This window comes from Agelaius phoeniceus, chromosome 2 (assembly GCF_051311805.1).
Source record: "Agelaius phoeniceus isolate bAgePho1 chromosome 2, bAgePho1.hap1, whole genome shotgun sequence".
Taxonomy (NCBI): Eukaryota; Metazoa; Chordata; class Aves; order Passeriformes; family Icteridae; genus Agelaius; species Agelaius phoeniceus.
The window spans coordinates 50,702,529-50,719,291 of record NC_135266.1 but is presented as its reverse complement, the minus strand read 5'-3'; the positions used below and the strand labels follow the sequence as shown (position 1 = coordinate 50,719,291).

The 16,763-nt window shown below is 38.4% G+C and overlaps 1 protein-coding gene across 11 annotated transcripts in view; it reads left to right on the top strand.

Moving 5' to 3' along the window:
- The window catches only part of LMO7 (LIM domain 7), a 132,033-nt gene that overhangs the window by 26,422 nt on the left and 88,848 nt on the right, over positions 1–16,763 (top strand). For all 11 annotated transcript variants that reach the window (XM_054654511.2, XM_077173597.1, XM_077173595.1 and 8 more), the window contains exons 2-3: positions 8,571–8,641; positions 12,321–12,390. In XM_054654511.2, the coding sequence (XP_054510486.2) occupies positions 8,571–8,641; positions 12,321–12,390 (141 nt within the window). The remainder of the gene's footprint in view (positions 1–8,570; positions 8,642–12,320; positions 12,391–16,763) is intronic.

The following is a 16,763-nucleotide window of genomic DNA, read 5'->3' as shown; positions in this document are numbered from 1 at the left end:
CAAACATCCAAAGGCATTTTACAGTTTGCATTTATCTTTTGTTCTAAATGAGCAATACCAAATATTTAGAAATTCAATTACAGTGAAATGAAGACATAATTTAAAATACTAAATATAAAATAATACATTAAAATGTTAGACAAATGTTATTTTATTACATCTACAGCAAAAAAGTCTAAGCTGTTACTGGCTTTAGTCCTTTTTTATGTTTGCCTTAGACAAATATGATTTTTATTATCATAACGTTTTATCTGTTAATATTGCAAGTAATGCCTCTATTTGCATTGAAGCTTTTAAAGAGTTTTTTTTCTTGTTCCTGTGAAAGAAAACTGCTGCAGTTGTCATATGCCTTTTAGCAAAAGAAATTAGACAAAAAATTTGCATAGAGGCTTTTGGGGCAGAATTTTTGACTGCTGCTGTCTGAACTCGAAGTTCTTCATGAAGGCAAGTGACTCCCTATCCCATTGGTCACATACTGTCTGGCTGCCAGGGCACTGAATCACTGGATCTTTGGGTATGCCAAGCCTCTCAAGAATCTGCATAAAATCTGAATGTTGTCCTTTTTTATCTCCAGCATGCTGTGGGCTCCAGCCCTTCTCTGATGCTTGGCCCCCTGTTTCAGTTCATATGCTTTTTTCTGGGGAGGGGGAGAGGTGGTGGGATGTGTGTGAGGGAGTTACATGGTGATGGGGTTGGGTTTCTTTAATACATATTTAGTACTATACTGAAGCACAAATAGCCTGGATGATTGCAGGATGCTTCATAAATGCAGACCCTTCACACAGGCATGAGGAAGAAAGTGGGAATAGAGGCTCTGGTGCAGTTTCAGGATAGCAGGAAGATCATGGCTTTCTCCTGTGACTGGACTGCTCAGCCAGCCATACAAAGCCTTGTGCATCTTAAAGAACCATGTGCATCTGGAGGGAGATATTGAGAACATACTGATACTCTGTCCAGGACAAGCTTTCTTTAAGGCCCTGGTGGACACTGCACAGGAGGTAGCTATGCATGTATTCATTTATCCACTGCAACAGCTATGAACGGATTTGTCTGTTGATTGCTTATCCCCCAGCTTGGAAAGGTATTAACAACTTGAGGTCAGATAAGAACCAGTGCAGTGCTGAATATGTAGATGTTTCAGAAAAAAGAATAAGAAATGGTGTATGGAGAGACTGACTTTTACAATGGGCAAGTTCAAAATCTGTCTAGCATGAGAGCACATATATTATAAAACATAGTCATTAACAGATATCTAAGTAGTAAAACTGCAATTTCTGCTTGTAATTTCTTCTGTTATCTCAGTTGATGACTTTTCTGGAAACCATTCCTTCATAATTCTTGTTCTCAGGGTATGTTTAACTTATTTTCTCTGTCAGAAAGAAGCACTGAAGTCTAGTACACCACTGTTTTACTGTGAATTAATTGAAAAAGACAACTTTCAATAAAGCAGGTTTTTACATACTTATGGAATTCAGTGCTTGCTTTGTGCTTATTTCAGGGGTGAACAGAATGTTTAAATGTCTTTTTCTTCATGAATGCTTTATCCTTTTCTCTGTTTAATAAGGAACATTTATGGTTTAGGGGCCCAATACCACCATTATTTTACCACAAACTACTAAATTAGTAGGGAGCTCGACAGGAAAATTTTTAAATACTAATGTTAGTATTCTGTTGCCTTGGGAAGGTGAATAAATGCCCACTTTTATTTAACTGTAAATATGCGAAACTGAATATGTGATTAAAGTTGAAATCAGCATGCATCACTCAAGGTGGCAGCTTTAGAGATCGTGTGCATTCAAATGGTGTTTGCAGAATTAATAGTTTCCCAAGAAATCAGCTGTAGCTATGTAATTAAAAATAAAATGTCAATGATTTCTTTTTTTCAGAGATGTCTAGTCATTCAGATTTCACTTTGCATTGGCAAGCTTTGTGTTACTGGAACACCTACCTCCATCTAGTTGATGCTGCCCATACCTGCACATACAGTAACACTTTCTTGTCACACAAAGTAATGTTTGATGGTTTTCCCAGCTTGACACCTGTCAGTACAGTCATCAGGATAAACAACAGCAGGCTTATTCATCTTGTTTTCCTTTATGGGATGGATGGTCTTGTTTGTGGGGGAAAAGCTTGACTGAGTTGATGGATCCCAAATGTTTATCCCTGCTCTCTCTGCAGCATTGTTTCCCCAAGCCAGGCGTTCTGTGAACCATTGGAAGGAAAATTTTCCTTTCATCCTTCAGATTGTGTTTCTACATGTGGTTTGACAGAAAAGCTCAAATGAGCAGAGTATAAGCATCTGATGAGCAGAGATCTGTGCTTTTCACACCTACTACACCAGTAATGCTTTCCCTTCTTGCTCACCCTTTACTGTTTTTCTTCATCTTTTGTAAGAATGTAGCTGTGTGTTATTTCAGGAGTCTTGGTATGTTTGTCCAGAAGGCATACCACAATAGGACCCCATCATTATGTTGATGATAGAAAATAACAGTTAAGACTTTTTCTTTTCAATAATGAACCATTTCCTTTTATAAATATCTGTTCTGGTTTGCTATCAAAGGCAGTTTGGACTGAAGACTGAAAAATATCTACATTCTTTGAAATGTAATGATGCCTAGGGATTTGGGGTATGGGGTTAAACAGGGGAGTACAGCCTTGCATTGAATCAGAGACAGTGAATTATTCCAACTGAAAAATAAAGAGGAACAATCACAGGGCTCAGCATAAGTGATCAATGGCAAAAATACTCATCTCCTTCCCTCTTCTTACTTTTGCTGTTCAGTTAGATTATACAACACATTTATTTGTGGATATTTTTCTTAGTCCAGCCATCCCAGTTCTTTTCCTCAGTGGCAGCATGCCTGTCATGGATTTTAGCTGTGAGGTGTGGGGATTTAAGTTTAAGAGCTTTTTTTGTAGAAACCTAAGTCTTGCTCTTGACTCTTGTGCAGGTTAGGTTGGGCAGTGTCATCCTTTCATTGCTGGAGAGCTGACTGGGAGAGCTTCTTGAGCACTTGTTGACTGACCCCTCAGGAGTTTGTTGGACGGTGAATTAAATTGTTGATCAGGAGGGAAGATAGCAGCATTTTTCCCACAATAGCAGCATTTTTTCCACAGTGACCTTGCCTGCTTTGGGCCTGGCATCCCTGCTGCTGCCAGAAGTGAAATGCCAGTAGTATTTTCCCGTGGATGGGAGCTGTGAATGCCCATTCTTTCTGTACATTTTCTTGGGGCTCAAAATTCAGGGAAACAGATCCTGCTGACCTCAAAAATGAGCTGCTGTTTTCTACTACTTGACCTTGAGAAATCCAGTCATCGCTATGGTTGGGCTGATAATTGCAACGTCAAAAGTTTTCTACCCAAATGGCTGATTTTTCAACTTCTGTTCAAGACTGTGTACAGCAACCCTCTAAATATGGTTCCTACCACCCTATGCCCTTTGGGAGGGATTTGGATAAAGAAAATTACTACAGGAGAAAATTGAGGCGATGTTATGGTTTGTTATTTTTTTTTTTTAAGAGGGAGGAGATTAAAAATTTTGGGAGGGGAAGACTGTAAATGCCAGGCAGCACAAGCTATTTACTTCAAAGCATAATGACAGCATTTTCTGGTAGCTACCACATAAGCTGTTGAAACACAAGCTCATGTACTGCATGGCATTTAAATGGAACTGCAAATAGCCATGAAAAGGGGAGGTAGGACTTTGGGTAGTGCCTCTGAATGTAGGAGAGGGAATAAATAGTTACTGCCTTTTTGTTTTTTTTTTTTTTTTTTTGATGTTGCTCTTCTTTCATGATGGACAAGAAAAATCTGTCAAGCTGAGATATACCATGTTTTGACAATTGGATATAAAATGCAGTAGACTCAAAATACTACTTGAAAACATGTTGTGAATCTACTTCCAGACCTGGTCATGCTGTACAGATGCCAGCACACTGGGAGTTGCCTGCATGCTTGCTTGTTGGCTGGGGTGTAGCCGATGTATCTCCTTATGCATCTTGCAGGAGCAGTACTATTCTGCACTGCATGAAGGCAGTTATAGCCAAAGGAGTCCTGTAAATGGAGAAATGCAATGCTGGGGTTATTTAAAGACAGAGCCATTTGCCATGTAGTCTGATCCAGATTTGTGGTAATGGAGAGGGAGAAGAAAGGCCATTGGAAAGGTAGGAATTCAGACATTCATATGTATATGGGCTGATATGCTCAGGCAGGCATTGTGACAGGACCTGGCAGGTGTAGCCAAAATTCTGTACTGGGGATGGCACCATTGCATCACTGTTGCATCACTGTCCCAGTTCCCTGCAGAAGACAGCCAGTCTTCTCTTCAGCATGCAAAATTTGTGTTTTCTTGCTGCAGACCATGCTGGGGACCTGAAATTGATAAATCAGCGTTGATCTGATTTATTGCCCTCTGAGTAATTGTTTGCCTCATGAGATCCTGATCTAAGCCTTCCTTCAGGCAGTTGCTACCATCTGTGGTTCAGTATCTTGCATCTTTCTTCCATCCCTAGCCTACATCCTTGCATCAGGGAGCTGATGCAAGTAGCATTTCTCTCAAGTGAGGCATAGGGTCTTGCATGGTTTGAAGTGCTGTAGTGTAAAGGCAGGGTGGCAGAGGAGCTCTGAAGGAGGTGGAGAGAGCAGGCTGGATGGTGAGTACCTGTGCCAAGGCATCGCTGAGATTGCAGGCTGGGCGTGGTGCAGCCCTGCCTCCTTGGCTCTGGGCAGCTAACACTGTTGTGATGGAGAACTGGTCAGCCAGCATGCCTGGGTATGTGGTAGGATTCTTGCATTGGTTGGGCAGAGTCTAGTTTGGCTGTTTCCATCACAGCAAAGTTAAATTGGGAAACCTACCAGTCCCTTTGCTTTGAGTTTTGTGTGGTGGTAAACATCGACTGGCCTGTGGTAGAGCTGCCTTTCTGCTAGAGCCATTCAAACCTGTGTAAAGCATAGAAACAACTTGATTTGAGCTCTCTCAGTAATTTTTTCTAATATTAACACTGAAAGAATCCTTTAACTTGGGACAGATTGTAAGGTAAAGGAGCCCTGCCTTATGATCAGCTATATTTGGCCTCCAGTATAGCAAGCCAAAGAAATGTACTCAATGATTATTTTGGTACTTGGACATATAATCAGCATATTCTGTGCTATGTGCTTTTTGTTCAGTTCATGATGAGCTTGATGTCATGCCACGCTCAGAATGGTTATCTTTGGTTATTCTTGATTTGTCTCCTGCTACAGGAATCACAGCAAACCTGAACATAAACTAGCCCTCTGTGTGTAAGCATTTTTAAAATGTCTAAATTTAAATAAAGACTTGATATGCATACTCTTTCAAGATAATTGGTTGGATCTGGCAATTGCAAATTACCTAAGTATTAGGGGACGCTGTCTTTGAAAAACAACATTAAACTGTTTTATAGCAGCAAATAAATTTGATTTTATTATATAGTCTTTAATTATGTCATTGCTCTCATTCTATCAAAAAAAACAGTGATCGAAGCAGAATATATTCAACTGAATGGAGGAGAGAAAAGAGACCTATAATTTGGAAAGGGATGTTGTTCAAAGATGGATAGAAATCACTCTTGTAAGGTATTTTCTTTATTATTTGGTGGCTCACATGGCTAAGTGGTTGAAAAATTGTTCAAAATCAATTATGCCTATTACATAAGAGTACCACACCTAGTATAAGCAGTTTTCATGAACAAACAATGACTCAGAAACCAAAGACATAGACATAGTTTGAAGATGTAATATCTTAGGGTGGAATTCACTTTGTCTTACCTAGGTTCATCCAGGGAACTCTGAGGCAGTCTGTGTCTTTGCATTTTTTTAATGATACCTGTTTCCTGGGCAGGCTATCATAGTTACAACTGAGCTTGAAGCTCTGCACTGGGTGTAAGCCAGATGAAAGTCCATAATGAGAAAAGTCCTCTGTCTCTGTTCAAAAACAGATTTTAAAATGAAGCACTTACTTTTGTGACATCAACAAATTCAAGTTGTTGTGCAACTTGGAAAATGTTTTGGTTTCATGCACCAGTGTTAAATTGTTCTTTGAGAATACCTCCTAATTACTTAATTATTAGTTATACTTTGAAAGTCAATATTAATGAAACCTAACTTGGCAGAACCAACACTTTTATTTTAATATCAACAAGCCACGTAGTTGTCAAAATCAGTGGGTCACAAGATCAGTCTGACAGTTCCATCCTGTGTAGCAGATCAGTGTTGATTGCTGCAGCAGCTGCACAAATGGCTTAGTCAAAATGCTTCCAGTGTAATGTCTTCTAATGTAGTTTTAAGAAGTCTGCAAGTCTAATAGAGGCACTTACAGCCTTGTACTCAAATTGGACTCTTGCTGTTCAAGGAAACAGGATTATGCATTGCAGTGTGGCATTCTTGTGTTCTGGAGGGGCTACTCTGAAGTGTAATTTGGCTTCAGTGGCACATGTTTCTTGTCTTCCTCTGAATGATTTTTGAGGAGATTGGGCCTTAACTACATACTCAATTCTAGGACCCCTTATTTAAAAAAAAAAAAAGAAAAGGAGGGATTTCACTGTGAAGGTTGATTGTGAGTTTAGAAGACATTGCAGGCTTGGGATGGGTTCAACTCTTGTTGAAGGGAACACCTTGTCATCTATTGAGTGCATGACTTTACAGTAAACTCTCTGTAACACAAACATTTTGATGGTGTAGTCCTGTAGATGTCAGTGACAACTCCACAATAAGAAAAACTTTAGGATTCTTAAGAATTGATTGGAGTTTGAAATATAGCTGTAAAGCTAGACTCCAGACCTACGACCCTTATTACAGTACACTTCTAATGTATGGCATGCAAATGTCAAATTTCTAACTTGCAGAATGAAGGGCATAATTTTAAACTAGGTATTCCTATTCCTCATATTCCCTATAACCTAGGGAACATAAATATTTATTCTTAAAGTTTCCATGCTGTTATGTTACATTGGCTAGTTTCCTCAAAATCATTATCACTAAATATACAGGTTTGGAAACAAAATATCCTGCCATATATGAGATAAGGGTAGTTCTCAGATTCTGTGTTTTTAAGTGATTATTGACAATTATATTTCTAAGATGCATCTTCTAGTTTTCTGTAGGAACAGACTGTTGTTATATGAATATTGTATAAAGTGCAATTCTCCTAGGGGAATCATTATCATCCTTTCTTTCCTTGAATTTTGAATTTTTTCTTATCTTGAGTTGCCATGCCATCATTCATTTTCTGTCACTATCTGTTACATTTTAGGAAAAAACCTTAAACGCAAAAGAAGATTTTTCTAATATCTAATTTTCTTCTCAATAGGAAGATTGAACTTTTAGCATTTGAATGAAAAGAAAACCTATGTTAAAACTAATTACTTAATTTGTAGGATTTCTGGTCTTAGTGTGCATCCCTCTTGGAATTAAAAAAACCCAATAGGGTGATGATGTAATAATTTTACAGATCCTAAAACAGCTTCATCCTGTCCTTTGCTCTTTTTACCAAGCAAAGCTCATTCTTTTCAGTATTAATTTCCTTACTTACTGTGATAACCAGTAGCTTTGCTCTGGATGCATGCAGTTCCACAGCACTTTGAACTGTGTACCTGAACTCCTGCACAGGATTGAGGCTGGCTCATAATTAGCTGGTGGCTGAACATGGTGACATCTAAGCTCAAATAAATACAATTCCTAGTATTTGATTTCTGTTCCCAGCTGGCCTAAAACCTCTCTTATGGACTGATGGCAGAATTGTATAAAAGTCCTTTTTGGACTTGCATGTGGGTTATTAATCTGGGTGTTTGGAAGAAATCTGCCAAATTTGGTCCCTGCAGGGAATGTAGGCACAGGGGGGATCTAGTAGTGGCTCCAAGTGAGTGTGAGTATAGGTTTGAGCAAATGCTTTGTTTTTTGGGGTTTTGGGGTATTTTTTGAAAACTACTTTGCTGAAAACTTATAGTCAATTCTTTTGGTTTTGGGTGTCTTAAGTCCTTTATAAGACATTGTTCTTGCTCACTGCTTTTCTAATCTGAGTATACAAACAAGTCCCATTAGCATAGTCCTGCCACTTGCCAAGGAATGGGAATTGATGTGCACGTGGTAATGCAGACTTGGAATGGTTCTTTAGTCACACTGCCTTAGGTCCAAGTGGCACAAAAAACCCCTACTATTAAAATACTTTGTGCTAGATATCATGGGTATACACGCTGTAACATGAAGTAGGAGATAAAAGTCTTTCTCTTTTGCATTTCTGTTTGAAATTTCTTTCATGCTTTTCAATGTGACTAGTATTGCTTCAGAAAATAATAAGTATTCCCACGGAATTTAGCTGAAGATTTACTTACACTAGAGGAAACGATTTTAAGATGTTGGATCTGACTTCTTTTGAGGCATAAAGAACTGGCTTTTAAATACTTGCTTCTTTGGAATTAATGCAAGAAAATAATAGAATGAACTAAGTGTTAAATCAGGGTTTGTTTGTTTGTTTTTAACTACTACTAAGATTTTCTTTTCTAGTGCTGATTTTGTCTGTGTGTCCAATTAACTCTCAACTCTTATTCTTATAGGCAGTTACCAGGCAATGCTTTGGAACTGAAGACTTTCGAGCAGCTCTAGAAAATGGAGTCCTGTTGTGCGAGTGAGTATTGGCTTACCTATATAACAACCTTTCAGGTTAACATCAGCTGGACTCTGTCCTTCCTGGCCTCTGAATTTTTATTTTTATTTTTTTTGAAGTACCAAAAGTATTTTGTAGTAAATAATTTAATTTTTTAAAATACCTGTTGTTTGTCATGGGAAGTAAAAGCACCTTTGGGACATAATCTTTCCAGATCCATATGTTCTTTGTGTTGTCCCACACACTTCTTTTTGTGATACTGAAAGGATCATGCTGTTATTGATTGATTATACTGGTTTTGGTTATAATGCCCAGGATATCTCTGGGCTTTCTCTTCAGCTTCTTCAAGGTGCTGTGGCTGTGGCTGGGATCAAAGCACTCTGTTACCCCTCTACCCACTGCTGTTGTTTGGGTTTGGATTTCTGTCCTCCATCCCCTGCCCTTTAGTATTGATTTCATAAATCCTGAAACTACCTATTTCTATCACAGAACTTTACACTCAGCTTGTTTTGGAGCACTTTCTGTAAGAAGCTTCCTCGTGCTTATATATTGTAGGCTTGGCAATGATGAGACTTGCCTGGTTTCGTTGTTAGACTGAGTCAGAGGTGTAAAATGTCCACTCAACAGGTCTCATCCACATATCTGTAATTGGCTTGATACTTACTGGAACAGGTTTCCAGGACTGGAAGTAGTGCTAATCCCTTAGTATTTTAAGGAACAGCAGTTGTAAATGTCATTAGAACACCAGTGCAAGAGAAATCTTGTTAGAGAGCTACCTGGGATGCTAAAAACAACAACAAAACCAAACAAACAAACCTTAAAGAAACCCAAACCCACAAAACTCAGAGCTGCTCTAAAATCAGTTCAGCAAAGTTGAACTTTCAGAAAATATTTGTACAAGTTCAGTTTTCTCAGCTTCTTTTCCTACAGATATTTTTTTCCTGCTGTGTTTAGTGCCATGTTTCTGTCCTTGCCTTTATTTTGCTTTGGACCCTTTGCCTTCCAGTCTTATCTTGCTAGATGCTTCTAAAGTTATCTGTGATGTGTTATCTGTGAGGCATTAATTAATATTCAATAATATTGTAGAGCTAGATGCTTTTTTTTTCATTACTTATGTAATTAAATTTTAATGAGTGTGAATGTGCTAATAAAATAGTTTCTACTTTTAATAAGAAAGTATATGTTTAGTGGGATGTATATATTGTATTCAGATGTTTAAGAATTGGCCATTAACTGATGCATACTAATCTTCTGATATCTTCATTGTTGACACTTACTTGCCAATAGAATGAGGATCCCTCTGCAAAATGCAAGTCAGTTAAATTTGTCTGTAATTAATAACAATGCAAGAAAAACATCCTGTAATTTCTTCAGTGTCTTGGTTTGAAAAGACAGGTATCTGCTAAGGAAGGCAGGAGCCTCTCTTAAAATGGATAATGTAAACCCCCTCCCTCTGAATTATTATAATTTTGAAATTAAGGGGCTCTCAGGCAAAGATATGGGAGCAGGAATAACTGTTCTTTATTAGGAAAAAAAATTAATTAATACAAAACAACACTGACAAAATCAGAATATGACCTGACACCCTGTGGGTCAGGGTGTTGGTAGCAGTCCCATTCAATGGTGGCTGCAATCCTCCTGCAGTGACAGATGTGGTTCTGTTGAAGCAGTGATCCTGTACAAGGGTGTAGTTTAACTCTGAAGGTCCAGTGGTGGTGTTGAGGGACCTGGTCTTCCTCTGGGAATCCAGTGGGAAAAAGCTGTCTCTGTTGTTCCAAATCTCAGATTATATCCAGGTGGGAATGCTTGGCTCCTCCCCCTGGGTGGAGCATCTCACAATGGGGTGATGTAATTTTATCAGTGAGACTCAATGGCCCATTAAGAGAAGATATTTCCCAGAGGGAGGAGGGGTTGTGGAAGAGATAAAGAAAACTGCCCCACCTGATTTTAACAGGTGGCAGAAGAATACACGCTGCCAGCCGCATCTTGCATTGCAGCCTAAGACATTCTAGTGAGCAGCTTGCCTTAGAAGGCATGCAACTTTCTTTAAAGCAAAAGATGCCTTATTATGTTGTACTAAAATAGCTGTTCTCCTGTGTCTTAATTTTAAATCTGGCATACTTGAAGTCCAAGGAGGAGTGATTTTCATAGAAATTCTGTGGAAACAGGAAAGAGCAGATGGCAAAAATTTTCACATGTCCAGTTTTCACCAATGACAATATAGTGCGAGATCTCAAATAACTGAGACAAACTAGAAATTAGATCGTCCATTTCCTTGGTTCACCTGTGGGCATGGCTAATTTAGGTGGATGTATTATCTCTGTAGATTGTAGATCTGACTTAAACCATAGTAGATAAAACCTCTACTTGCACCACATATTTGTATAGCATCCAGTCAGTTTGTTTGTCCTGCTCAATGACTAAGTGCACATGTTGGCTGCGTGATCAGTAGTTGACAAAATAAAGCCTTTTACATTTTGCCAATTCTAGTGTGCATACACTAGAGAAAGAAATTTACTGAATTTTTTCTGGTCACATGCTACTTCATGTTCTTCAGTAAAATAAATCAAAAATTATGCATTCGGAAGATTTAAAATAAAGGGGAGGAATTCAAACCTTTTTTTTTTTATTCCATCTCAACAGATCACTTTTTTGGGTAGGAAAAGTAATCAAATGTGTCTTGTTTGCTAAATAACTCAGTGCTATTGAAAAATCTCAGGACCTGCAGTTCTTTTTTTTTTTTTTTTTTTTTTGAGCAAAAGATGCTTTTCCCCCACACAGAGTTTTAAACTCCAGGTCTTGTCCCTGCACTGGTGTGGGTAGATCACAAGGCCTTGCTGATGCTTTGTGTGGGGTAAAGGGTCTGGCCAGAGAAGCAGCAACAAGAAGGGAGAGCAAGAAAAAAAATCCTCGAATATATAGAAGCAGATGAAGTCTGCAGGGTGTCCTGAGGTCCCTGTTCTCCACTGACCCTCTGGTCCAGTGTGTAAGTTGGTGAACCACAATATTTCACTATCTCCATGACTGAAAACTTGCAAGGAATCCTGTGCCTCATCTTTACTGCAGGATAAGGTATGCATTTGTATTAAATAGTCATGTGTTAGTCTGTCCTATCTTCTCAGCTTAATTATGAATTTTATGTGAAGAGTGATATCAGGTACAGTCTCTTCTGACTGAGATGGAAAAATGACTTGTTCATGTAAATTGTGTGTGCCAAAAGTGATTGCTGCACACAGCATACTGGACTTGGTAGCATTGTGAAAACTGAGTTTATTTCTCACCCTTTCAGGAATATTAGTGCTATCACACTGAACTCTGAAAATGAATATTCTGGTACATTTTTGACATCTGCTCAGAACCTTTATGAGAAGAAAAGCTATAAATAGAAAATCTGAATCCAATTAACATCACCACCCTTGTAGTAGAAACACAGATCCTTTTCTGCCCACGCCTCCTCAGGCATTTTCTTTTTTTTCTCGCTTTGCTGTTCCCAGAAACCTCTTTGTGTGTGACTTGTTTCATTTTTGCTTCTACAATCTGTTCTTGCTTGTCACTTCTTGGGAGTGTTAATAGATTCAGCTCAAACTCATTCAAATGATGTTATGTTAGGACCACATGCAAAGTATTTCTTAATAAGCATTGATGCTCATGCTTAAGTACAGTAAAATATTTAACAGAAAATCATATAACTTTTTTTTAGTTTGATTAACAAGATCAAACCTGGCATCATTAAGAAGATCAATCGTCTGCCAACTCCAATAGCTGGCTTGGTAAGTAATGGCATTGAATCTAATATCTGGTGTATGAACCAAGTGATCTCTGTTTTTAAAGAATTTTCAAAATTTTAGCTCCATTTTCTTTTTTTGTTCAAAATTGTACCATTTCTATGTTATCTTAAACCGCAAAGGACACCTAAACTGTCATTTGGATCTGTAACTTCAGTCATCCTGTCAATGCATCAAGCTTCATCATCCCCAGAGGTATCAAGCACTGGCTCCTGTGCACAAACCTCTGTGGCATCACTTGTCTCTATTTAAAGGCCACCATCCTATCTTAACATTTAGAACCACTTCCGATATCCCTTTCTTAGGGAATGGGCAAAGTAGGAAATGTTCTGTGTAGTTAAAGTATTTTTAGAACCTGTTTCACTCCACCCACAACAAAGCTTCAGTTGCATTAAAATAACTCTGATGATGCAAAGATCTCTCTGCAGGCTTCAGCTGAGGGATTTGCCAATGTTTTGGCTGTAACTCACTTTGCTGGGGGTAGAGGTGGGAGATGTATGTCATAATTTTTACAGGAAATGTAAAAGGTTTTCTGCGTGCTGTTTGGAAAATTTGCTGCCCAGAGACTAGATTAAGTTTTGTAGCCATTTAGCATCAGAAACCCTTCTGTGGGCAAAGGAGTTCAAAGAATTCCTTCTTCATCACTTTTTCACTATGACAACCTTGTTGGCTCTTCATGTCACTTAGGATGTCAAGGCTATTTAGTCCTATCACAAATGCCATTGGTCTCATATTAAAAGATCCAGGATGAACAGGGACATATGCATGATTCCTGTGACAAATGGAAGATCCCACCTTATGACAAACATGCAACCTTTACATCTGGGAAAATTACCTGGCTTCTTAGTAGGAGTAGAATGCAAAACTTCTTTAGATACTTTTATTTATATGTTTTAATGGGATGAGCCAACAAAACATTGGCTTTTGCTGGTCACCCATGCAGCTCATTAGTGAATAAGTGTAGTTATCTTGGCTGGAGGTCATAAGATTAGGTTAAATTGCCATAAATTATTGCATAAGCTGAGAATGTGCATTTCCACATCAAATGAATGTAGAAAGCATTAATTGCCTTTGTCCCAGACAAGCTCAGGTATTTAGGCTTGCGAATAAGACTGCTGCACATTCTTTTCCTGTGAGGCATACAAAAAAGAATTCAAATGAAACCAAAATAATTCTGGGGAGGACAGCACAGTTATTTGATCAGTGGTTTGATTCTCTATGTGGCCTCTGAAGTAGCCATTAGATTCAAAACAGAAAACCATAAGCTAGATTTTGTTTTTGTGGTTAAGTGCTGTCTTGAATCATAACTGCAGGCACTCTTGTTTTTATATGCATTTTTTATTTCCAGATGTAAAAATGCAGAGTATTCACTTGGTGTGTAATTATATTTTCCTGGTAGTGTATTACTGGTTTTTGAAGTTGTTCCTAGTTCCTACAAGTCTTCAAAAATAAAGGAAAGAGGAGGAAAGGCAAATGTTTCTTGTAAATAGAGCTCACCCAGTGTTATTGTTAAAACACAGTTTAAAGGTAGTAATTGAGAGAGCTAATGTTTTCTGTTAACCTGTGGAGAAGGTTTTACATAAACACTTCAGTTTCTGAAGACAACAATTATGAAGGCCATATTGGGATGCTTTCAGAAGATGGTGCTTATGGTGATGATAGTGGAAGACTGGTTTTTACACATTTGAGAGGAACTTCTCAGTTATACCAGCTTTCAAGAGCCCAGGTTTCATCCCAGCATGTAGAACTCAAACTAAAAATTATGGGGATTTGCATTTATAAGAAAGCAGGCATTGATACCTGACAGGCTCAGGATACTATGGTTGAAAGATAGGTTTTAAAGATAGAAAAAAACTTACTAGGAAATTCAATGGTAGGCTTGCTTGACATGTTCTGGAGACATTTTCATTGCTTGTAGGTTGCTTCTCCCACAAATTTAGTATTTTCTGTGGCTTCATAAATGTTACATATACTTCTGTGGCTCTCACTTCTGCTGTCTTCAGTGCCTTTGAGTCTCACACTAATTGCTCTGTAGCAAGCTTTCATGAGATCTCAAAATCACTGTTGGAAGGAGTGAATTTGGTTGTCATTTTTCTTTTTTTGTCCTTTTTTTTTTTTAATCCAGATGACAATTTTAATAATGAGAGATGACAGGTTTTTTTTCTAAAACAAAAAGGGATCGGATCATGTTCTTTCTTTAGCTTCTTTATGCTCATCTAGATTCATATCCTGAAGTCCATTTCCAAAACATTTTATGCCTTTATTGCCTAATTAGCATCCATTTCTCTCCTGAGTTTTCTGATTCAAAGGAAACAAACCCCCCATGGTTTTGAGAGTTTTATGGCAGTCTGATTATCAGAAGGAAACAAATGCTTTGAAAGACATCTTGTTTCTCTTCCCCCTGCCCCCCCAGCTTTCCCTCCCCTTTGTTTTTCTTCCCCTCCAGAAATTCCTTGAATTTTGGTTTTGTTCCCTAGGGAGTTAATCTATTTCATTTCCATATAAGTATGTTGTTTAAGCATTGTGTTCACTTCAACTATTTGACAGGCTTTTTCAGCAGTACAGAAATGTGGTGTTGAATAGATGCCTTTGGTTGAATCTCCAGAAAGGTTTTGTTATCTCACTTCTTTGCATTCATGGTTATTTTGAAAACAAATTGTTTCAGTAACTTAGCAGGCCTAAAGGAATAATTAAACATTCTGTTCTATATGGAATATTGTGTGCTAGAGTTTTTTTGCATTGAGTTCGTGTGAGGTGCTGCTTTTAATGACGTCAGTGTATTATTGATTTGGTATGTCTTGTTTTCTTTTATGACATCTTACTTATCATAAGATCTGATAGGGACTTTATGTTAGTAGGAACATTTTACACAACTCAGATTAAGCCTTAGCTTTTACCTTTAGTTTGATTGTAATGCTGCCTTGTGATTTTAGGTGTGGATTGCAGTGGTTCAGGTCTAATCATGACAGAATGGAAAAATAAATAGATGTGTTTTGAGGATTAAATACTGAAATGAAAGTTGGTATTCAGTTAATTAAAATGCTTAATTGCTACCAGGAAAGTTCAGAAAATTGATTAAACTTCTCCCCAGTTTGGCATGGCATGGGAAATCTGGGCTGCAGCTTGTGTGGGAGGGTTTGTAAGAACTCTTTGGGAAGAAGAGTTGGATCTGGCTATAACTTGGTATCCATAAAACAACTTTTTGCTTTAGCCTCGCTGTTCCAGGTCTCTCCCGAGGCACGTGTGTGAGATGTAGCCATTGTCTTAGCTGCATTTGCCTGTTCACTTCTGTTCCAGTTTGGAAAACGGAACTTTTGGGGATAAGAGAAGTACCAGAATAGTTGTAGGGAAGCTGTGGTCAGGAGCAGGTGACTGAAGAAATGTCCATGCAGCTTTTATGGTGGTTTCCTGGACAGCGAGGTGTGCCAGCTGCAGAGTGCCAACTTCTAACTCCAGCAGTAGTTGCAGAAAGTTGCAACTTGCAGCAGGTTGATTTTAAAAGCATGTGGCAGAGTTTGGAGGCTGTGATGTTCCCACAGATGTCCTGAAGGGAGTTAACTGGGAGGTAGCTGTTGGGGTTTTTTGCTTTAATTTTGACTATTTTTTTTAAATGCCATTTTGGACTTTTGCACTAAAATAGTTTCTAGAAAATTAAAATTTCATTTCTGATTATATGTAGGGGGGTAGAATATAAGAAAATAAAGGTAGTATAGAAAGCAATCTTACCCCTAAGGAGTTGCAGCTGGGCCAATTATCAAAGATTAGGAACAGGCCTGACTTTAACAGGCCACAGCTGTAACCAATGAGAAGAAGAGTGCTATAAAAGTGTGGGTTGGCCCCTTGAGAAGGGGATGGGAGTCAGTTGGCTGCTTTGTGAAGAAGAACGAGGCAGTGCTTGGAGGAGTAGCCCACGAGAAAATACCAAGAAGGTATGAAACTTCTGTGATAAGGAGACAACAGTGTGGAACCCCTGCAATAAGATGACAACCATTATATTTCAGACTAGCTAAAATGAGTAATTTGTATAAAGAGCAGTGCATGTATTTGTTCCCAGTACAGTGGAGGGGCAAGCAAGCCGGTAGAGAGTAGGTCCTGAAGCCCTCAGGACTTCTGGGGGGTATAGGAAGGGTATCAGAAAGGTCAGAGCATTGTGGAAGCTGAGATTTCATTATGAACAGTAGAAAAAGTGCAGATTTCGTGTTGTTACTATAAAGTTCCACTTTTTTTGGTCCTTATTTGCGTGAAACTGAGATGGTGTTTAAAGAAAAGTACTCCAATTGATAAATCTTGCTGGGTTCAGATCCTGCAAAATTATTTTGATTACAGTTCTTGTATAGTGGGGTGGTAAAATTAACATT